We start from the raw sequence: 25462 nt of genomic DNA on the forward strand, positions 1-25462 counted from the left end.
ATTTCAATAGAAAATCCCATAGAAACCATAATTGTTATTTTAATTTCAGAAAATAGAGAATAAAGGGCCAAAATCTTATTATTTCATGTAGATTTACTGAATTCTTGAAAATAAACACCAAATTACCCCAAGCAAATACTAGCAAATATAATTTCTGATACCCAGACGACCCCCTTATTAGGCACGAGACCACAATTAATTTTCAAGTGCATTTCAATATACACATTTGAGCAGATTAAACAAATTCCACCGGCGCAAACTAAATAAAACTTCTCTGGCATAAAGATATGTACAAACAGGATTTTATATATAAATTGTAGAAAATTTTACCATCATTTTCTGAAATTAATACATATAATTCGGAAATGGGGTAAACCAAGGGGAATTAATTGTGTTCTCGTACCTTCAGAATAAACGATGTAAGCGGGAATCTATGTGTGATAATAAACTTTTCTTTAATGCTGTGGACTAAATAATTAAACAACGTACACTGTAAATTTTCGCAGCAATGTTACAGCAGTATATTACAGTGTGGTAGAAAAATCAGAAATAAGAAATAGTAAAAAAAAGGGGGGGGCATTAAGTTTTGCATCCAGATTTTTAAAAAAGACCGTTACACCCAGTATATATACTTCCAGTTTTTCTATGTAATACAATTTTCTTTTTTTTTTTTCCTTTTTTTTAAATCATATTTTATATTTGGGTTTCGAATTCGATTTTCGCTTGTTTGTTTAAGTTTTTTTAGGATCTTCTAACCAGCTTTACCTCGATTCCGTTGTATTTCATTGTACAGCGCTGAGCAGATAATTACATCTAGAGTGGCATCAAGAAAACGTGGGTTCCTAGCTAATATTTGCTAATTTTTCCCAACATTCTTCTCGATACTAATAAATCATTCCAACAAAATTGGATGGCTTGGTGGGTGAGGATATATATATGTATGTTGCCCGTATAGTATATTTTACCGAAAAAGACAGTTTAAGACTCGTTGTCGCGTGCAGTAATTTTCAAAAGTATATGTATACTAGTCTATAACAGAAAAATGAGATGGCATGAATTTAAACTTTTTATGAAATTAAAGGGAACAATAGACCGAAAATTTATTAAGTCTGTAAAAGTTGCAGAATTGTCGAAATTGTTGAAAACCTAAAATATTTTTGTTCTCGATCATTTACTTGCAGGACATTCACGATCAATATGCTATACTTGACATGTGATAGAATCGGTTTCTCCAACGAAATCTGTAGAAACTTTTGAAAATGTAAAATTGTGGGAATTTAATTACCGTCCGGTGATTAAATTCCCGCCATTGAAAAGTCACGTGCATTTTTAACTATCGGCTTAGATTGGGAGAAATAGTGAATAACGTATTGCAATAATTTATTGATGCGTTTTGCATTCACATTCAGTTCACATATAATCAGCGAAAAGAGTATGGCATGTAGTAAACATTACATTACAAAACACGATATACAAACATAATTCCTGTAACATCTTCTTTGGTGTGATATCCACTGTATTTCCACACCTCCAGTTTTTCCCACTGTTTCTCTTTTTCTAGTCTGTCACACAGAGGTATCAAATTTGCGTACTCTTGAGAATCTTCGACTGAATTCAATCTTCCTGTTACACATACCAATCCACCTAAACATGAAAGAATCAATCGTCCAATTACACATGTCAAACCAACTAAACACGAAAGAAACAATTGTACAGAAATACATATAAAACCAACTGAAATGAAAGGCTTATTTAGTCCGTTGATATAATGCGTATCTTGAAATGTCAATTAAGCTCAGTTTGCAGGATGTAGAATTATTTTCAATGACAAAATGACGAATCTTTCTTTATAATTATTTTCACTTATTTAGGCCTAAAACAACATATCGCAGTAAGGCAAAAGTAGGAGAACATATGCGAAACTAAGAAAACATGGACGAAAATTCATTACTTTTTGTGGTTGCCATAAAAACACCATTGTAAGTATGAAGCAGTATGATTTATTACTTACAATCTTATCCCATCAATACACTAGGCGTATTCAAGACAGCACAGAATTTGGCAAGCGGTTAAACAGAGAACGGACATACACGCATTGGGGCATATGAGACGCAGGCACGAGCGTATACTATGTGCATATACTGGATAGTACTTATAATTATTATTGGATAATAAAAGGGAAACATTTAATCACCATATTATGATCACGAGTACCAAGAACCTAGATTGAACGAAATCGCGAGACGTGCACCTTTTTTTCTCTCGAGTTCTTGGCACGAGTAATTATATTTTTGTCGGCCAAAGAAATTTTAGTAAAATAAAATTGATATTGTATGTTTAGATTCTCATTCGAAAATTATTGATTCGTACAGCACATCCCTGTTTCAAATTTCCTACCAAGGAGACTTCGTTATATTTGCTTAAATGAAATATAAAGTTTTGCGATTAAGATAATTTAAGATAAGACGCTTATCCTACCAGTGCACCTGGTCCATGCTCCAAGTTTTCAGTGGAGTCCGAGTTGCTCATTTGCTTTTGTTCCTTTATATGTATGATTTTAGTTACTTAATGTTCTTTGTTGTGTATATCTGTTTTCTGTGTCTGGTCTTTGTCCCTGGATAACATTCCTTTGATTACCGCTATAATCTTGGTTCTCTTGATCACTATATAACAAATCTCATGTTATAAAACGTGAGATTAGATAACATAGCAAAAATGAAATGGTAAAGAAGACTGAAAAAGTTGAATAAATGACAAATTAAGCAAAGGTGGGGGCTATAAAATGCCCCGTAAATGTACATATAAGGCAAATTACAAATTTTAAGTAGATATAATGAAAAGATGGCGATCAAAAATGGAAATAACAAATAAGGGTGGATGTCGGTTTTTTTTTTTGTTTTTTTTTGCGAATTCTAATAAACAAAAAAGAACCACAAAAACAAGAAACGCACAAGCCAGATGTGCTATCTAAGCAGCTAGTCAAAGCTTACTTACCGCGTCCGTTCTAATGAATTACTAATATAGGATTAAACATTGTTTTTTCAGCATTTATCAATGTGAAGAATCGGACCATTCACTCACAAAACAAATAATGACTTTTATGTCAGGTTTGTGAGTGAATGGTACCATTTTACACATCCATAAATTCTGGAAAAACAATGTTTAATACATATGATTATAATCCCTAACTATATGAAATATACTAATAGTTTCTTTTTCTTGTAGGCTCTCATTCAGTAAAACTGACACCCGAAATCGACATTGCAAATAGCGGCATTCAACCGACATCGTGACATGGTTGTCAAATTCAATATTCAAAATATTTACGGGCTTCTGTTAACTATAGTCTTTTAAAAATTGTTGTTCAAATTATACCATACCGAAAATGAATATTTAGCCTCTAAACGGCTCTTTCTTTTGTCGAAGCGATGGTAAACATGTTGTTTACGATCTGTTCATGGAATTTACACTGTTGAAAAAACTGTCTTAGCTGAGGTCGTTAAAGGTGAATAAACAAGCACAATGCACGAAAAGGCATATATGCTAATTAGATGGGACTTATTAAAAACAAGTATTATCTTTAAAAAAAGATTGCCGACGCAGTAAAATTTGTTCTTTTTACTTATAATTTTCATCAGGAAATAAAGCATGGCACGCAATTTCAATTTTCCAAACCCCACTAGTAAGTTATCAGTATATGGCCAATCTGGAAACAGAATTTTGATCAGATGACTTGCGTTTCCATGGAAGAGCGTCTTTAATGTCAAAGGGTAAAAAGCGAAACTATACCTACTACATCGGAAAAATACACAAACAGATAACTGACTGATCAGCGATTGCTGGCTTATCTCATCACCTTATTTGGGTATGCCTTGCGCAACACACGTGCCAGTACCCAACAATTCTACACAGCTTAAGGATTAACCGGCTATAGTAGCTATATTGACTAAGTGATAAAGAAATTAATCAATTTGATTCTAGTCAAAAACATTTTTTATAATAAATGAATATTTTGGAATTCCAATAAGCAATTAATTATCCTATTTTTCACATAAATACAAGTTACAAGATATGAGCGGTTACAACATGCAGAGTAAAGCTACCGAACGAATTTACATCGCCTGTCAAAGCGTATTGTCCTGTTTTTGTCGATATCTATGATTAATATTTCAATTACAAAGCTTATCAAAGTATATTAGAAACAATTTTTATGTAAAAAGCGGTTATTCAAGAACATATGAATATCTGGATATATATTCGATTCCCAATTTGTTCTATTCAGAATAAAACAAGAGAAAAAAATATTCAGGTCTAATTGGACATTTTTTAAGAATCTGGTTGCCCAGACCATTCGTGTGCTGTACAAATGCCCGTATTATTTGGAACAAATATGTGAAAGAATATACGAATTGGAATCTTACCTGGTTTAGTAATTCTAACCATTTCTATAACAGAATCATACGGTAGGTGCCCGGGATTCAAACATCCAGAGGAAGTAACAATATCATACATATCTAATTAAAACATATATGAATATATAAACACATCTTTTAATGCCAGAGCTCCTAGCACAATGTTTTAATGTGATGCAAACGCTAATGTTCCCCTCACTAATACCGTATTTTTACATAATGTAAGGTAAAAAGAATTCAAATTAGAACCAACTTAAAAAAAGAAAATGGTGTTAAAACTAAGTTAACCAAAACAGTACGAGATTTCCTTTCCTCTTTCGTATACCTTGGACGTTACATTTTATTAGTGAGTAGTAAAAACATGGGACCTGGTCCATGCTCCCAGTTTTTCTTGCAGCCCAGGTAACTCGTTTGCTTCTGTTTTAATGCATTATTTTGAATATTTCTGTGTTACGCGTTGTCTATAATCCCTAACTACTCGTTATTTTTTATTACAGTTCAAGTCCTGGTGTCCTTGATTTCAATGTAATGCCCCCATTCTAGTAGGTGTGACATGAAATAAAAAAAACAGCAACCTTTATCTTTATATTTGAATCCATAGCATTTCATGGCAATGCAACCATAAATGCATATTGATATATTTCGTACTGCTTAATTTTAGTGATATCTACACAGATGTTACTAGAACAAAAATTGTGAGGAATGTTCATTTAAGGATACAGTGTCCAAACTCATGAAACCAAATGGTACAAAAAGCTAACAAAAAGTTGTGAAACAGGAAGTGGAATTCACTTCAATCTGAATTTGCATGGGGAAACATTATCAGGTGGTTGTGATAAAAAGTTGTTGTGGAGACGGTATGACAATTTTGAATGCAACAAAATAGGAAGTTGATGTTGCTTTACCCTGAAATTGACCTTACAATATGGTTTTCTCATATAAAGCTTCTGTCACAATATCAAGTGGCTGTGATAAGTAGTTACAAATAAAACTTTTTGGGAATTTTGTATTAAAATCATATGATAATGATTTAAACAAAGTCGTAAAACAGAAATTTGATGTCGCTTCAAAATTGAATCACACAAAATGTCATAACCATATACAGCTTCTGTCAAAATATCAAGTGGCTGTGATATAAAGCAGAGGAAACTGTTATTAAAATTTTGTATTCATATATAAGCAGGACGTTGACGTCGCTCGAGTCTGAATGGATTTCCGCGATTTGGCATACAAATATAAATCCTATGTCAAAACATCGCATACTTATGATAACTACATATATCAAAAGTATGCGATATTTTGACAAATATATTTGCAGAGAAAATTGTTTTGACACATTTGTATTTAAACCATATGATCCGATAAAGGTTCAGAAAGTTCGTGTAAACGGACGCAAGGACACTATGATGACTATAATGTATATCGCACTTTCAAAACGAGGGGTATGGTAATGTTAAGACATTGGAATCACCTATCACATTATCTTTTAGACATTATTAAAAACCTATTGTAAGCGAATTTCAATAAGCAACTTCAATAAGTTTTACTCATAGATTTTGTGTACTCTTTAAAATCTATAAAAAAAATGAGAAAATAAGACACGTCATCTTTTTATTTTGAAAAAAATTTCCTTATATATGTTACCAAAGACAGAGCATGAATTGCGATTATTGTCTAAATCTCCATTTTTGTAAAAACAAAACCAAATAATGAAAGGTGACCGATCGTTTATAACTTAAATTTCTGATAGAAAAAAAGAACAATAAATAAAAAAATGCATAATATTTTCATATTAGAAAAAAATTGTACTGGGCTTCGTTATGGTTATTATTGCAATGAGATAATTAAAAATAGCAAAACTTTACTTTGAGGTAGTTATGGTAAAAGATAGATTCAATGACAGCGGGATAACACAATCAAAATTACCCCTAAGTCATACAAAATTTACTTAAAAAATCATTGAAATTTGAGGTTTCCATTTGAATTTGATCTATACATTAATGATTCTAGAAATACCATTTGTTAGCACATCTGTTGGTTCTGACGTAAAATATCTGCAGTACAGCGTTCTGTATATATTTTTTTTCTCTGCAATATCTAGCATTCCCCGAGAAGGGTCAATTCCGTCAATAATCTTAAAACCATTTCTTTTTAACTGAAATATTCAACATAAATAGTTTGAGACGCAAATTGAATTTTCATAATAAGTTACTGTGAATATTGCTTTGAAATAACTAGTACACTATTTTCAATTAATAAAACTTTTTGTGTAAAATTGGTATCAAACTTGAGAAACAGACCAATAAGCACAATTAGATAAATATCCAGAGCACTGGTGTATGGTGTGCATGATATATATATTCAAGTCTAAACTACACCCCAACTCGATGCAAATTTGGTCGCTCCCTCAATGGGATTCGAACCCCCTTCTCTTCTCTGAGATCTATGGCAACACCGAATGCACTAACGCCAGCGCTCTAGACCACTTAGCCAACTTGGCTATATAAAATACAGCTTTCGTTAACCGAATGATACTTCCTCGTAAGTAAATCTAAAGCGCGAACATTAGCACATGATGTAACTGAATAGGACAACCTCTGCTCTGGTGGTATCGAGTAAAACAATGGAGGATCTGTAACAGTATACAAATACAGCCACACCAAGTATATAATACATATAAGAAGTTTAATGGGGTGAGGCAACTCTACCATCTTACTTGCCAGTACATTACCACGTAGATACATAGCATGCACAGCGAGGATCAACATAGTATGTTAATACAAGGATGCAAATTTGCGATGCAAATTTGGTCGCTCCTTCAGCGATATAATATAAAAGGGTCTGAAAAATTCTCAAAGATGTTAGAGCTGTCAAAGTTGTGATGCAAATTTTTGGTCGTTCCCTCCGCGGGATTCGAACTCGTACCGCTGTGACATCTATGGCAACACCCCCTGCACAAAGTCCAGTACCCTAGACCACTCGGCCAGCTAGGTTATATAAAATATAGCTTTCGCTGACCGGGTCATTCCTCCTCGTAGGATTAATCTAAGGCTCTAACTTAGTATACGATGTATGATAGTACAGGGCAGTTCAACAAGGTTTTATTATGTAGGATAGAGGATCAAATTAATGATGCATGTCGCAACAAATCAATATTATACAAACGTCTCAGAATGTGACGACTCTATTCGCTACAATGCTCCATCGGATCAAATTGATACAGGGAAGATAATGTACTTATATAGAAGGGTCTGAAAAATTCCCAACGATGTTAGAACTGTCGAATTTGCAAGGCAAATTTATGGTCGTACGCAAACTCGTACCGCTGTGACATCTAAGGCAACACAGCCTGCACAAAGTCCAGCGCTCTAGACCACTCGGCCATATAAACGAGTAATCAAGGGAACCAAGGTTATAGCGGTAATCAAAAAGAATGCAATCTAGGGACAAATACCAGACATGGAAAACAGACACACAAAACAATGAACACAAAGCAACCAAAATCATACACACAAAGCAACAAAAGCAAATGAGCAACTCGGACTCGGACTTCCGTAGTGATGATTTCAATTTTGTAGCAACATAACCCTGTTATAGAAGCCTATTTGTTAGAATTCTAGCATCACTACAAAAGTTTTATGGTCGTCATCATGAACTCGTGGATCGTTGTGGTGTCTCCATCTGCACCATGAAAACTAATTTATTCAACGGGTCATAGTTTTCCTTTCCTCGTTTGTCTACCCCGGACTTGACTTTTTATGAGCAACTTGGTGGGTGTTTCTATAAAAGCAGAGGGCGCTTACCCTACCGGTGCACCTGGTCCATGATTCCAGTTTTTAGTGGAGACCGAGTTGATCATTTGCTTTTGTTACTTTGTATGTATGATTTTAGTTACTGTATGTTCTTTGTTGTGTATGTCTGTTTTCTATGTCTGGTCTTTGTCCCTGGATTGCATTCCTTTGATTACCGCTATAACCTTGGTTCCCTTGATTACTCTCGCACTAAAAGTAACCAAACGTGTGTTTTTTTATTAGAATTTATATTGAAATGAATATCCATAATTCAACAAGTGAAGCATTACATTTTTAAACCAAAAGATACAAAAAATTACCAGAAAAAGATTCGTTTTAAGTAAAGATCTATTGCCCGAATACTTAGGAAAAAAAAACATGTATTATACTTCGTATATTTTGTAGTCACAAGTTTATGAAATGTTACATCCAAATTGGCAAAATATTTATACATATTCATTCAATGACCAGCAACTTCATAAACAATGTAGAGCTAATTGAGGTGTCTTCTTATTGAATTATAATGTACATAATCAAAACATTTAGTGTTGTATTTCATACCTTGACATGTTTTATGTTGAATTTCCTTATTGTACGTTATTTATGCACGACGTCGTGCTTAATACTAAGAACAAAAATAATAAAATTATACCCACTGTTTCACCTAATAGACCAGTCCCAGCACCAACATCAAAAATGGCTATTCTCTCTTTATCTTCGCCAAAGTACTTGTTAATAACATCACAGCAATTCTCATAACCAGCATATCCTAAGTCATCTTTAGTGTCTGAAATTCTACATTGTTCAATGACTTCCACTCATCACATATAACCAGAAGATCGATCCAACTTGAAAATGCTAACTTTTAAACAAAAGTTTACTTAACTTAAATAGTCTAAGTCTTCATTGTACAGATTCCAAATCACAATAATTGTCAAAAGAATTCCAGTTTTCGTTGCAATTCCTCTGCAGTTTCCGAAGATAAAACTGTATCATCAACATATAGAATAACATTTGCCTTCATGCTCATCTACATATCATACCCAACCTTCCTATAAAATTCCATTAAAATCCATTTCGTGGTTAAGGAAGAGTCGCTAACGATGTTTTAACATGCGTTTTTACCATAGCCCTGACCTCTGCAATTTTAAAATCTACTTTACTTCTTATGTGCAATTTTTAATATAATAAACACATAATAATAAACGTAAGTAGAACAAAAATATTGTCAATCGAAGAACAACCCCATTTAAAACCAGCTTTTGTCTTGGATATTATGTCAACGTGATTAGCATATTACACAAAACAGCAGAAAAAAACTGAAAGAATAGTAAGCCTTATTATTTAGTACATTTCAGGATCAATCTTTGATCCTTCGCTTTTGAAATTAGAAATCACTACATACCAATATATCAGCTCTCTGATTTCAGACTAGTTTCCAAAATCATAATAAAAAGTTTAATATTGATATATACATATCAGGTCATCATGTTGTTTTGTATGTACGCTCCCTTTCAAAAGTAACTACCATCTGAATTATTCATAAGGGTACTTGCCTATATCGTAGCTCTTGCTCCATTCGTCATAGCCTTTGCAAACTTCATCAGGAGTTAGATTTTCACCTCTAAGTCGGCCAATAATCTCAGCCATTCTTTTTGATAAAATATAAAATATCAGCGAGAGATACTTTCAGGCTAAAGCGAAAAATCACAACATAATATGCTTTGGGTTAGGATTTCCATATGAGCATCTAGAAAGCTTTAAATAATTTTAAATAATGTAACTTGTACATTACCACCTGTTACCACAAATGGAATGAAATCCAATCATTTCAAAACAATACATGCTGAACTATGCAGGCTTTACTGTAGTTACTTTCTGAACAAAAAGTGATTTTGTTAATATCGTTATTGATACCGACGGTAATATTTTTTTCTACTACAGCAAATTGTGACTCTTGACAATTTCAACCAATTGACATCATGAAAAAGGAATCATTATTTGGTATAAAAATTTTGACGGCAATTTAATGGTTATGTAATCACCTTATTATTATCAGCCGATAACTTTTGGTCATAAGTGTTACCATCAATATATTCACGCGTGGTTGCACGCTACATGCATGATCAAGTACCTGCATCCATTTGATTCGCGTTGAAGTCTTATTTTTCTCTATTACCCTTTTAACGTCACTGTTCCAAATCTTAAATGATATGCTATAAACCCTTTAATGCAAATATCCTCGCCATAACTCTAGTCATGACTATACTTATTTTGACTCAAGTAAACGTATTTTCGTGGTTTATGAATTTGTAGTTAAATTAGTTGAACCGTATCATTCATAAAAACATTTGTATTTCAATTTATACGAACAAAATCAATCGCCAGAACTATTTTTCTTCGTTTACACATTAGGAAAATAAGATGAACGCCAACTACGATCAAAAACAAGAAATTTAAAAAAAACTCATAATTTAAACAGCTTGAAACTCATAATTTAAACAGCTTGAAACAACTATGTTTACGGAGGAACATTTTTTCTACAAAGTACCTACAAAGGTCTCTGGTGTATAGTAAGTAAATTGGCCTGAGCGACTAATACCACTAGGAACTTTCATCTTCCAAAGACTACCATGTCATATATACAAATGAACACAGTAAACAGTTATTTTATTTACACCTTTAGATCCTTAAAAATCATTTTTCTTAAAACATAATATGAATTACACTTCATGAAGTTATTTTATGATTTAAATGAAAAATCAAAACTTTAACAAAAATGAGTAAAAGTCTGCTGAAAAACCGAACCCTTTAACAATGTATTTAAGCCAACTTTGCCCCTTTTTACAGTGTTCTAAACACAGAGAAAATTAAAGAACAACACACGCAAAAACGGCATAAACTCAATAAACCAAAAATAAGGGGGATATGGAACATGATTATAACAAGGGAACCGTGTATGTGATGACTTAAGGAGATGATCACTGAATCGATGACAGTCTAACAACAGTAAATCATATGACAAAAGGATAATTATGCCAATATGTTTCGACTTAAAGCCAATTTTGTTTTGTGTTAAAGTTTTACTTGTCATAGCTGTTCCAAATACGTTTTTTTTTAATTTGAACAAGATATACTATAAACCCCTGAATGTAAATATTCTCGCAATTTATTCTAGTCTTGATTTTACTGTGTACTTATTTCCGTGGTTAATGTTTATGAAGATAAATTCAATGAATCGTAGCTGTCATATAATTTTGAATTTATCATTTTTTTTTCTTCGTTTACATATAGGGAAAATAAGATGAACGCCAACTACCATAACGAAAAAATATCTGAAAAACAAAGAACATAGATGGTAAAGAGAAATGAACACAAATAGAAAAGACGACTTTACTTCGAATTCTGTTGGGAAATGGTTTACCGTTTTATGCTAGACAAAGACAGGAAGAATAGTTATAATTATGCGTTTCCGTACATGGAAATACCTCTAATGCTTCTAAGATATATGTATCACTAGTAATCGATTCAAGGTTCTGTTCTGTTCCCTTAACTTAGCTTGGCATTGTAATGTCTCCCGATTTTACGCCTGTTAACCCTATCTGACCTCGATATAATTGAAGAACTTTTCCGGAACGGAAGTTACTGTGAAAGTCCTCTATTAACAACACATATATCGAATTATCAACAAATATAAAACAAATAACCAACGCACAGAAATAGAAAAATCAAGACACAGAAAATTGAATGAACAACATACAAAAGTCTCATAATCAACACACAGATATAATAAAAAAAACATACGCACAGAAATCGAAATAACAGCACACAAAAGTTTCACAATCAACACGGAGAAATCGAAATACAAACGCACAGAAATCGAAAAAAACAAAAACAAACAAAACAAAACACGCACATAGAAATCGAATAACCAACACACAAAAATCGAAAAACCATCACACAAACATCAAATAATCAAAATACAGATGTAGAATTAACAAAACATAAAAATGGAATAATCAACATCCAGAAATCGAATTATCATCTTACAGAAATCGAAATACAAACGCACAGATATCGAATAATCAACATCCAAAAATAGAATAATCAGCACTCAGAAATCGAAAAACAAATGCAAAGAAATCGAATTGCCGACGCACAGAAATCTACAAATAAACACACAAAAATTGAATATCAACTTCCAGAAATCGAATTATCAACTTAAAAAAATAGAAAAACATACGCACAGCAATAGAATAAACAACACACAGAAAATGAATGAACAACACACAGAAATCGAATAAATATCACAAAGCAATCGAAAAGCTGACATCCAAAAATCGAATGCAATAACACAGAGAAATAGAAGAGCCAACACACAGATATCGAATGAAAAACACAAGCAGAAATCGAAAAATCAACTCAAAGAACTCGAGTGAACAACACAGAAATCGAATAACCAACGCACTGATATCGACTGAATAGCACACAGAAATCCGATATTCAACAAACAAACAATACAAACATCAAATAATCGACAATAGAAGCATAAATCGAATAATCGACAACAGAAGCATAACCCGAATAATCAACAAATAGAAATCAAATAATCAACACCCAAAATTCGATTAATAAGCACACATAATTTGAATAATCAAATAATTAATAGTTTTAACACACAGAGAAATTGAACAATCAACACAAAGGAAATCTGATAACAATTTATACACAGAATCAAACGAGCAACCTTTACCCCATTCATTTGAAGACTAGGTGTATGGAATGTACGTGGGCTGAGATAAACCCCGTGCACCCCAAAACTCATCAACCAAATATGATTTTCAGCCTTATACCTCCCATTTAAAAATATTTTGTTGCCAAAAAAAATAAACTGAAGTATTAATTGTAACATTATTAAACAGAAAATACCAAATACGCCATCTTTTACTGAAGCATAAATGCCATAGGGGTTTTGACATTGAAATATAGGTCAATTTAAGCGATTTTTCGGTGGGGTAGAAGTACATATTTTTTTCATTTTACTCCAAAACCGTAAGTGTTACCGTAACTTTCTTGGTACCATTGTAAAATTGAGACATTGGACTACATGTACATGTTGATACATGTATCAATTTTTCTCGTTTTGTAGAAAGTAGAAGTTCGAAGAATGAAAAAATGTAAACAGATTTTTGTCTCAATGAGGTATAGAAAGTAGCCTAAACATAAAAAAAATGCTTCAGTTTAATTTTTGGCGTCAAAATGATTCGTAAATAGGAGGTATAGCGGTAGCTGAAAATCATATTTTGGTTGATGAGTGGGGGTGCACGGTGGACCCTCCCAGCACATGGACTATATGGCAAGGGAATCATGTTCGTGTTGAATGCTATATATACCGAATCGAGGACTGTCTAAAATTTATATCATCAATATATGCCTAAGCGAAGTGACACAGGATATGCCAAAAAATATTCATTTAAATAATAAACTTTTCGTAGCTTTCATTCCGCAGGTGGTGGAAACTATTACGCCTAGACTGTGCGACGATAATAGATCAGTAGGAACTTTCTGTTATGATTCTAATTTCCACCATTTTAATTTTTATCGTCGCGTCGATTCGGAAAACACGTCGTCACACTTAAAACCTTACAACACAAAACATAAATCAATAAAAAATCTATTGTCGTCGCATAGAGTCTAGCTTAACAGTTTCCGCCACTTGCGCTAAAATATAGCCGGAATCTTTATCAGATTCTTCGCTGTCGACCGCACTTACAGTACATCATAAAAATAGTTAAATGAAAGTTTTCAATAATCTGAATCGACATATCAATCGGGTCCTCAGAACCTGAAAGGTCTAAAACGGGTCTCTTTTTTCATCTCAACCGGGTACTTTTCGAATGAAAAGTGCTCGAGGTCACTGAATGATTGATTAATCTAAAATGGGTCTTTGGCTATTATGTAAATACCATAAATTTGCAGTTATGTTTAATTATCTGTTAATTTTTCATACGGGAGTGATTTTTGTCTGAATGAAATAATTCTAGACAACCGTTTCGTTAAAAAAAATATGGGCACTTATAAGATGAAATGATGGAAAGAATGCTCGACCCTCCACACGATTTCGTTTTGTTTCCAAATAAACAAGATTTCAATCGATGTTCTGTTGATATTAAAGGCATTTTGTCCGTATACGAGTATTGTTAATAAAAAAAGAATTTCATTGCCGTTTGTGCGTTACAATTTTAAGCAGTTATAAGTATGCATAAGGTCGTATCAGAAAGATATATAAGACGCCTACCTTGCGTCAAATTGCGCGTCCACCACCTTGCGTTATCGAAACCAGGTCCCAAATAAATCCAAGCCGGGCTCGTTCACGAGAGTGATACTCGGGACAATAAAATCGAGTATTAACCAGTGTAAACATTTCATAATCAAATCGTGCGGAAACTTGTTTTACTCGTATGCTGCTACAAGTATTGACTTTTCCTCTGACTGGCGTTTCCCCACAAAGGCCAGAGGAAAAGTCAATTCTGAAAATTAGGTTTTGATCCTCCTTCTCTTTTTAAAAATTGTTACATTTCCAATATTAGCATTTAATTAACGCCTTATCTCATCTCCTATAACGAAAGAGTAATCAAAGGAACTAAGGTTCTCGTGGAAATGAAAAGAAAGTAATCCGGGGACAAAGATCAAACATGGAAAACAGACATACACAACAAAGAACATTAAGTGACTAAAATAATACATATAAAGTAACAAAAGCCAATGAGCAACTCGGACTCCACTAAAAACTGGGAGCGTGGACCAGGTGCACCGGTTGGGTAAGCGTCCTCTGCTTTACTAGATGCACCTGCCGAGTTGCTCATAAAAAGTCAAGGCGGGGTAGACAAAAAAGGAAAGAAAACTATGACACTATGAACAAATCAGTTTTCATGGTGGAGGTGGATACACCATAACTATCCACGACTTCATTATGGCGACCATAAAACTTCTGCTGTGATGACTTCAATCTTGTAGCAGCATAACCCTATTCCAGAAGCCTAACTGTAAGAGTCCTAGCGCGATACAAAAAGTTCTGGCATAACGTATGAGTTGTGATACGAACACTCCATACGCAGGTGCTGAAGAGATGTTGCCACAGAAAGTTGACAATTCTGAATTCAGTCATCACGTTTGTCGTAAAGTTTGGTCAATAGTTTTCTTTTACCATCGATCGCTAAGTGTAGGTCGATATGATGCAGACTTCACAGTGTCTGTAGTATTCTTTATCTCAAGTTCTGTGGGGTAGATGTAATGTATCAAATCCCGGAGCCCCGTGCAGGACCGGGTGTTAAAAGAATAGGCCTACAGCAGCGCAAAGCTTGTTGTAAAAGGCGACTAAATAGTGCTCAGAAACCTAGTCGGGGGCTAGGCGCTCTGCCCACAGGGCAACTGGGATATGTGTGCCCCAGGTGGTGGAATGGGGTATCCCTGGCGTGTTACATGCTGGGATTGTCAGGCTATAATACGGAAAACCTGACCGCAAACCATAGTGGTGCACCGTGTTGGGAAAGATGTAACGTTCTTCGCACGTTAAAGAACCCTGCTGTGGTATTCGATAGGAGTAGGAACCTTTGCGCTCCGCCACAGGAGGCTAAATTTCCCGACCTTACCCAACCCTCCCTTTTTCTAGTGGCAATCAAGATTTGTCGACCCTATTATCCTTTTGTCCCATTCCTTTTTTTCATTTCATCATTATTTCATGTTCATTTTATCATCCATTTCATGTTCATCGTCTGAATATAGCTGAAATATTGCTGCTCGGACGTTAAACCCCAACAATCAATCTATCAATCAAATCCCCGAAACTAGGATTGTTTAACGATAGTACGTCATCTATATAGCGGAAACTGAGATTAACGGATCTAGCCAAACGGATTTCTTTCTTTTGGATCAGATCAGCTATAAAGTTAGCCTCATAAGAGTGTAGAAATAGGTCAGCAAATAGAGGAGCACAATTTGTTCCCATTGGTTGAAAAATGCGTCCACCACACTGGACAAATACATGTATGTTGTCGATAAAACATTCCAGCATTTTTTCGAAATATAAGAGTACCAATCAATGTCATTTTTGCCTTTTTTTTACCGTGATTTACATGCACGAAGACTTATAACCCACTGTGTGTATGCATATATATAGGTGTATAAATCGGAAAGAATAATTGTACATAGAAATTTATATTTACACTGGACACTATACATACTTTTGGTATCCGACTCATAAATGGCCCCAAAAACAACTAGCAAAATAATCCGGTTTATTTATCAGTAGTTATAAGCAGAGGTGTCAAGTGGCTCTTACTATAAAATAAAAATACGTAAACTCTCCAAAGTATTAGTACAATGCTTGATTATACTACCCACTTTTTGAACTATTTTTTTGGGGGGGAGGGGTAGGGGGTACATGAAGTGTTCAAATGACAGTAACCTCTTTACTATAATATACTACTATATTCCCCAAGAGGAACCATAAGGATGTTCTTATGAATTGAAACTAATAGACTAATAGAATATTCATAGCTGTTGGTTGTTTCATTTTTAGACATGTATGATTGTTACTAAAATAGAAATAGAAAAAAGGGCGCAACCTCAAAACTAAAAGGAGTCAGGACATACACGATTGTTTGGGATACTAAAAAATTTGTATTAAAATATTGCAATTTTTATTTAAAAAATCAGGGACTTTGACCGTGCCAATTTCTATAAATTAAAATTCTTAATGTCAACCCATGTTATTAAAAAAATCAGAGACTTTTACCGTGCCAATTTTTATAAATTAAGATTCTTAATGTCAATTAAGGTCATTGTCGTGAATGTAGTCTGGCTATCAATTGTATATGTTTTGGTGTCTATTCTGAGTTTATCTGTTTTGTTTTTCACTATACTCGAAGTATGCATACAACTTTGATAGTGAATCAAAAGTGAAATATTTAACAACCAAAGTTTAAAGGTTAAAGTCACCTTAAATGCTGAAACAAGATAACAATTTCCTTTTATTGTTCAAACCTCAAAAACGTATAATTTTTCAAATAATTTGATCAGCAGATTTTGGCTACTGTCAAGTTTTCACCTGAGAAATACTGCATCATTAGATGGCTTTACCTTATCTAAATAATAGGGGAAGGTGTTGTAATGCTGAATAACAAACAATGAATACATGTAGTGACAAGTCATTAGGTATTAGTCGATTGCACATTCTTGCACGAATTGTAAATATCACTTCATCCAACCATAGATATAAACATGTGTAACTATGATGCATGAGAGTTATACACTGTTACATCAGATGGAATTTAGGACCGAATTATAAGGCATGACAATATCTTTTCTGTGGATTAAAATAATGGGAAAGATTTACCATACGAGACTTCGACTTGAATTAAGTGGTCTTAATGATCATTTATAAAATACAATCTTGTACAATATCGCAACTGTAATCAGTGTAACCTTGATGTGACATTGATCACTTCTTACTGTATTGTCCTTTTTACGGTGACTTGCGAAGGGAATTGTATAATAATCTTCAATGATAATTTGTCCAATGGTCAATTTCAATATTTTTGTCAACTTGTCTAAGACATATATAATCAATTTAATATGGTTCGGTAGTGAACATCTTCGTGATGAGGAAAACATAAGAATCTTTCATCATATGTTTGAATTTTTTATCAAGAGCAAGAGATTTTGTTAATATTTCAAGCCACTATATGGCATTAATATATACATAGACATGACAGTACACTCTTCTCACACATTGCTATCTTTTTGTTTTTGTGATTGTACATTTTATATTTTTTGTCTGTAACTTTTATTTTGTGCATGTCTTACATTGTCTTGTCTTGTATATACATTGTATTGTCTTGTATGTATGTTGAGGAGAGCCACTAGTGGTCTTCAGGCCGTTGGTAATCCTCGATAAATAAATAAAGCATTAAATTGAATTAATTATAAAAATGATCTCTTGAGGTCATTTGTCTGTTGAAAATGCTAAAGACTTTTTTTCATAAATGAGACAATACCAAAACCAAATAAATATTTATAATTATATCACTATTCAATAGTATTATTCAGACAAAAGCATGACATTTTTATGACAATATACAAATGAACAACCTTAACATCAACCATTTTTATCCTGGTGGGATCTGGGATTAGATGTTGGATAAGAATTTTTTCTCACCAGCGCAAATTTTTATTTATTTTTCAGCAACAACTGAAATCAATATCTTTATTTGAAAATCTGCCTTGTTAGGAAATGAGGAATATGTAGAATCATTTATTTTTTCAATGAATGAGTAAAAAATGTTCTTCATGATTTGGAACATATTTTTTTTTCTCGAAAAAATCCCCCGCTAAAAAAAATGGTCAATGCCGTGGACTATATTTATCCACAGGACTAGTGGATTCTTGTAAAGACCAATAATGTATATTTTCCTTAAGTACATGTACTTGAAACCTGTTGCTTATTAAGTTATTACTAAATTTTAATAAATAAATCATCAAAATAAAAAAAATTAAAAGCTTACAATAACTTGGCAACATTTCCATGCTACAAAATCCACAAGTTCACTCTTTTATTCAGTAAGCAAGTAGTACTAAGTAGATGCCTGAAACACCTGGGAAATGCAAAACATGTTATCATGCCTAAATAATACACTATATATGTATTTAGTGATGCCCTCCAAATGAAGCTGAACAATCTGTCAAGCAAGGGTTCCTATATCGTAGAATGTACAAATTCAACCAAGTCCCATAACTCCTGTCAAATTTGTCAAATCAAAATGGTGGCAAAATGTTATCAATTACGTAAAGTGACTAACAATCCTACAAAATTTTAGCAAAATCCATTGCGCGATTTCAGAGCAGTTGTGGCACAAAGTGTTCCTGTAGTGTAGAATGTACAATTTCAACAGTCCAATAACTCCTGTCATGTTTTATTCACCGTTAAAGTCTTATTTTCCTCACTTATCTTTTTATGTCACTGTTCTAAATCTTCAGACCCCATGCGGATATAGCAGCGCTAAGCTTGTTGTAAAAGGCGACTAAATAGTGCTCAGAACCCTGGTCGGGGACTTACAGTGCTCTGCCCACAAAGTGAGTTGTGTGCCCCAGGTGGTGGAATAGGGTACCCCTGGCATGCTACATGCTGGGGTCTTCAAGCCATATTTCGGAAAACCTGACAGCAGACCATACAGATGCAATGTGTTGGGAAAGATGCCACGTTCCTTGCACGTTAAAGAACCATGCTGTGGTATTCTATCGGAGTAGGAACCTTTGAGCTCCGCCACAGAAGGCTGAATTGCCCGACCCTACCCACCTCTCCCTATTTCCAGTGGCAACCAAGATTTGTCGACCCTATTATCCTTGTGTCGCGTCCCATCTTTCATCTCATCATCAATTCATGTTAACATTTTATCCTCCATTTCATATTCATCGCCTGGATATTGCTGAAACATTGCTGCTTGGGCGTTAAAACACCAACAATCAATCTAAATCTTCAGTGCCATCCTTTCATTTCTGCTTGATATAACAATTTGTTAGATGGACATTCCTTTTTGAATTCCTCGAGCTTATCAGTTCGGTAATTTTCTTTATATTACACTTCATAACCTTTGAATGTAAACTCTTATTTAGTATAGAACTAGTGTCTGATTATATTGAATATTACTCGAATGCACTTATATGATTATGTAGGTAAATTAGCTCAACCGTATCATTCATATAATTTTGTATTTTTAATTTAAACACAACCAACTGTCATCATGAATTATTTCTTCGTTTACAGTTTCGGAAAATGAGATGAACGCCAACTAAGATCAAAACGTAAATCAGAAATTCAGAGACAATGGACAAATATGGAGAAAAGAAATGCAGATAAATAGAATAAACAACATACAGAAAATAAATAAAAACACACAATGAACAACTCGCACAGAAATCGAATTAGCAAAATTAGCAAAACACAGAGAAATCGAAGTATAACAACGTACACAGAAACAATCGAGTAATCCAGACTCCTGTAAAAAGGATGCGTACACAGAAACAATCGAGCAATCCAGACTCCTGTAAAAAGGATGCGTACACAGAAACAATCGAGCAATCCAGACTCCTGTAAAAAGGATGCGTACACAGAAACAATCGAGCAATCCAGACTCCTGTAAAAAGGATGCGTACACAGAAACAATCGAGCAATCCAGACTCCTGTAAAAAGGATGCGTACGCAGAAACAATCGAGCAATCCAGACTCCTGTAAAAAGGACGCGTACACAGAAACAATCGAGCAATCCAGACTCCTGTAAAAAGGATGCGTACACAGAAACAATCGAGCAATCCAGACTCCTGTAAAATGGACGCGTACAATTTAGGTGACTTTTATATGAGCTTCCAATGAGACAATTACCGAATCGACGAAAGTCTAACGACTAACACATCATCTTTATGACTAGGCGAAATGAGAGGATATGCAATAACGTATGTATAGTTCAGCGTTAAGATTTTATTGTTCTCCCTTACCCTTTTATGTCTCTTTACTTTAATCTGTTAATACCTGATTGTATTAATAACCTAAACAGTATTTCCAGTCGAGTATCAGTTAAGTAGTGGTTGATTAAATCGATTCTGACTTCAATGTAATTATTTGTATAGAAATCAGCTGAACCGTATCATTCTTTTTAACGTATACAAGTCCTCTATTGTACCACAAAACGTAGTTATATGATAGACTTAAAGGGAGCTATGAATCTAATCAATAAATACTATATAACAAACCGCACTGTCTTCTATCTACTTACAGCCACTTCAGGGCCAAAACTTGTGCTGTATTGGATTTTCCATAGGATGAAATTAGTGGCGATAATTTAACATATTCAGAAATGCCAAGGAAAACAACCGCCACAGCTCTACCTAATTGACCTTTTGTAAGAACACTGAATTCTGTTGGTTCGTAACAAGTGCACTTAAAACATATTTTTGAAGATTTCCGTCATCATTACAGCTGTCGGGGTATATGAATTAAAAGAAATATTTCTTTTTTATCCCATGCTGCCATGGAATTTGCCAAAACGTAAATGCATGTTTTACCCTCGGAGTCCTATCATGCCAAAACGCAGTTACATTGTATATTGTCTCATCGCTCAAAGTAACGTAAACATTTTTGAAAAACGGGAGTGTTCCGAGTATCAGTATACAACGAAACACACACACAAAAGACCCTGAATGCATAAAACAATCAGTCACTTTTTAAAGTAATATTCGATGTATATATCGACCTATCGGCCTGCATTTTGTTTAAAACATACTAGGTTTGATGACATAAGTTACATATACAACATGAAAGTTTAACACATGAATGTAAATTACATGTATAATATACAACCAAAAGTATAAATACAATAAAACAAACCTCGGAGAATTGAAAATAATAACTTATAGTGCTTGGCGTCACAACAAGTAAACTCCTTTCTTTTTAAAGAAAATCCCTTCGACTTTTTAAAGCTCTATGAAGAGATTTCCAAGGTACGGGGCGCCGAATGGGACGTGATCTTTTTGTAATCAAATTCAATTTTGTGTCACAAAAGTCAATTCTGTGGCACAAAATTCAATTTTGTGAAATAAAATTCAAATTTGAGAGATAAAATTCAATTTTGAGAGACAAAATTCAATTCTGTGTTACAAAAGTCAATTCTGTGTCACAAAAGTCAATTTTTTTTAATGCTAATTAGTTTACAGAATTCTTTGGATGTGCAAATGAATTTAAAATGTGCAGCATCATGTACACGTGTATGACATACTTAAAGCATTCACTGCAATACAATGGATAAGGTACGAATGTGAACGGTTTTAATAAAGCACATAAGTGAAAGAAATACCAGATATCGTAATCGTATAACCCAATGTGTCACTTAATCTTGAATCTAAAGCTAGATCGTTTGAGCATTTGTAAACAAAGGGAAACGAAAGTAAGACACGTACTATGTCGGTTTTTCATCTCACCCGACCTGTTCCACTCAACCGTATTTCTTGTGTCATACATTAAAAGAATCGGAATGAAATAAGGAATCTATCTGTATCTAGTATAAAATCGTGAGGGATAGTGGAGCAAAATAATCTTTCGCCGACTTTGACAGATTAACAAATTTCACCGCACAACATATTTCTAATATGATTTTCTCGGCTAATCTGACGATCCATTTCTTTTTCTAGCAAAATTTTGGACAAATACATTAATACAAATTATCTTGTCGAATTTTAACAAATTCGGTTGCGATTGAGAGGTCGGACAAAAGCATTTTATAGTTCAGTTGAAAGATGTCAGGAAATGATCACGTGATTCACCAGGAAAAATCCCAATACATCGAAAGTAGAAAAATCGCGTATTTTAAAATCTGTTTTATCAAACAAATCTCATAGAAAACGTATAATAGCAATTTTAGTAATTTTAAAACAGTTTTACTGTAGAATGCAACTTAAAAGATTTTTTTTTAATTTCACTTAAAACGGTCTTAACGTCCTGTGTTGCTCGAAGTAATCGGAAACCTGCGTCTGCGAGACCCGCGGTTACTATATCCAATAAGAAACCTTCTTACAAAATCGTGATTAGAGAATTTATGTGCATATCCAAATGATTCTGTGAACTAATTTGCATACAAAATTCAATTTTGTCTCACATTTTGTCTCATATTTGTGGCACAAAATAGACTTTTGTCTCACAAAATAGACTTTTGTCTCACAAAATAGATTTTTGTGACACAAAATTGAAAATTTGTAGTATGTCATAAATTTTGTTAATCAGAATTCATTTTTGTTGAACAAAATTCACTTTTGTCTGTACAAAATAGAATTTTGAGTACAAAACCACAAGAGTCCCATTCGGCGCCCCGTCAAATTTGTTTGATACTTAGTTTCCATATTAACTGCAGCAGCAAGCAGTTTATCTTAAATTTTGGGCATAAATTTGTAACTTGGGATAGGACGAAAAATCAGAGAACTACTCCTTGACCAGTAAACATTTTATAGCCATTTTGGCATTTAAGTTGTTAGTTTCCAAATAAATTCATTGTAAATATTTTTTAATAATAAAATAACCCTACCTTCTTGCCCTCTTTTTTTATTGTATGTAGCAGGAAACAAGACTACGCGTATAGTGTTTTCCCCAGAAAATTAGGTATTTTTAGGGCACTCAGTCGTCACAGGTTATATTACGGGCAACTCACTTTGACATGTCAGAGGGCAATATACTGAAACCTGCAATAAACAGCCTTAACTCTACATTTGTAGCATGATATTGCATATGTAAGAGTATCAAAAAAAAGTGCCTTCTCTACAGGAGTACATGTTGGTCTTATTATGACCTTAACCATTAAATTTGCCATCCACCTTCTTAATTTAACAGCTATTCAAACTATAAAGACAGTGTCCAAAAGATCACACAGGTTTTCTGTGGTGGTTAAATAGGACACAATGGTATAACGAAGAACAGATTTCTACCTAAAGAGCTATTTAAACTACTCACAAGCCTACCTAATTCTGTATTGAAATTGGAACTGATCTATTTCTACTAACTGCAATGTAGTTCCTCTTCAAATTTTATTGTTAATGCGAATTTCACATTAACTCTTTTGAAAAAAAACACAGTCTTACAAACACTTGTTAACATGAATTTCTAATCAAGTTCACATTAATATATTAAGTTATGTTAAATTTGTTCTGTTCTTTTCTGAAAAGACGACATGATTTTAGCATGAAGCTCATAGATATATCAGTAAGTAGATTATCATATTTTAAAGTTGATGTTAAACATATGGGAATATAACAATTTTTACACGCGATAAAAAAACATGTTTTACATGTGTAGTGTTTTACGCATGGTTGAATTCGCAAAACGTATGTATTTTCACGTATGGTTCCCATGCAGGGCCGAAACAGGCCAAAACAGGCGTAAAACGCATGCTGCAATTTTTCCTGTGTGGAAAACAGACTTAAATATCAACTTCTTTAACATGTAAATCTGCAAATTACGAATTTAGTATATTATTTCCACAACAAAAAAAATGAAAGTTTCAATTAACATTACATTTATAAAGATATTTCCGAAATGCCAAACACATGTTTATAATAGTAAATTGGTTTTAACAGCATAAGATACTCATAACAAAAAATATGCTAATGGTGAGCGAGATTTGTTTAATCGTGTGTCCAAGGTAGAAAAACACCTTTTCGCTTATTGACCCTTTCGTGTAACTGTTGGATAGTTGATGAGCATGCAAACTTCCGCGAGGAAAATTCTTTTGTTCTACCCAAGCCCTACCGCGTGGAAATGTATATTTAGCTCATCAAGTTACCACAAAAGGGCCTATCGTGCGAAATTAGTGACGATTAATATAATATAACAATTGTTTATATATACATTTTTTATTTTATTTTATTTCATTTTTATTTTCTTTTTCAATTTTGGTCTGAATATATCTTCTATCAAATAGAATTGTTTAAAAGTTTAACTGATAACTTAGTTTTTATATAAATATTTTTTTCAGAAATTGTTTTCGTTATTATACGTGTTTTTGTCAATGAAGCCATGACAGTGGCTGAAATTGACATAGGCATCACATGAAATCGAGATCTTGCTTTGTTAAGCTGATATCATATTTTACAGTAGTACTCACAAGCATCCGCGATCTAGTTTCTAGAAACAGACCATAGTCAATGGAAAGGAGTTAGACGTGAAATGGAAAGGATAAAAAATAACCATAAAATTCATAGTTTATCCAAACCAGCACACAAGAGAAATTTCGCATCTTTCATTTAATTTAGAAGTCCGTATAATAAGTTCGCACTATTTGATGACTTGTTTCGTCGGATTTTTGATCACGTGGTGACAGTCGAACAGTCGCCAGCCATCCCATGCGTATTAATTTCTCATGTGACCTTAGGATAAATGTAGTCTGGTTCCCTGGTCAATATTATAAGCGACCGTAGGTTCGCTAAAAATATATATTTGAGAGAAACTTGTGGAACACAAACATTACCCAGGTTGCCAGGTTAAGTAGAAAAGTTGCAGAAGATTGAAGGGTATGCCATTCGGGATACAGTTTTACTCATTTTAAAAGGGGGATAACTTCACAAATGCATTCCTTAATGTAGAAAACATTCTATCTACATAAATCCTGAGTTGAAAAAAAGTTTGGATGATTTTAAGTTTTTTTCTACACCTGTGTCCCCCGT

The 25462-nt window shown here is 33.7% G+C and overlaps 2 protein-coding genes and 1 long non-coding RNA gene across 3 annotated transcripts in view; 2 read left to right on the top strand and 1 right to left on the bottom strand.

Moving 5' to 3' along the window:
- The window catches only part of LOC148624062 (transmembrane protein 196-like), a 321118-nt gene that overhangs the window by 49703 nt on the left and 245953 nt on the right, over window positions 1-25462 (top strand). The gene's annotated exons all lie outside the window — the stretch shown is intronic.
- Window positions 1364-11925, bottom strand: LOC148624064 (methyltransferase-like protein 27). The gene is made up of 5 exons (XM_088566525.1): window positions 9760-11925; window positions 8860-9342; window positions 6429-6567; window positions 4422-4514; window positions 1364-1644 (listed from the first exon to the last, which is right to left on the bottom strand). The coding sequence occupies exons 3-5, from the start codon at window positions 6514-6516 to the stop codon at window positions 1457-1459; spliced, it is 369 nt and encodes a 122-aa protein (XP_088422651.1). The 5' UTR covers window positions 6517-6567; window positions 8860-9342; window positions 9760-11925; the 3' UTR covers window positions 1364-1456.
- Window positions 1906-3405, top strand: LOC148624065 (uncharacterized). Its single transcript, XR_015919604.1, has 2 exons — window positions 1906-1979; window positions 3226-3405. It is a non-coding gene; the product is annotated as an uncharacterized LOC148624065 (long non-coding RNA).

Source organism: Perna viridis, chromosome 2, assembly GCF_037379345.1.
Source record: "Perna viridis isolate PV_CMFRI_1.1 ecotype Kerala chromosome 2, ASM3737934v1, whole genome shotgun sequence".
Taxonomy (NCBI): domain Eukaryota; kingdom Metazoa; phylum Mollusca; class Bivalvia; order Mytilida; family Mytilidae; genus Perna; species Perna viridis.

What these genes read in the sequence shown, in the direction of transcription:
- LOC148624064 (XM_088566525.1), bottom strand. Translation starts at nt 6,516, where the DNA reads ATGCTAGATATTGCAGAGAAAAAAAATATATACAGAACGCTGTACTGC. An exon ending in AACAGATGTGCTAACAAATG is followed by an intron (nt 4,515 to 6,428) that starts GTATTTCTAGAA and finishes TGTTTTAATTAG; the next exon opens with ATATGTATGATATTGTTACT. An exon ending in GGTTAGAATTACTAAACCAG is followed by an intron (nt 1,645 to 4,421) that starts GTAAGATTCCAA and finishes TTTCATGTTTAG; the next exon opens with GTGGATTGGTATGTGTAACA.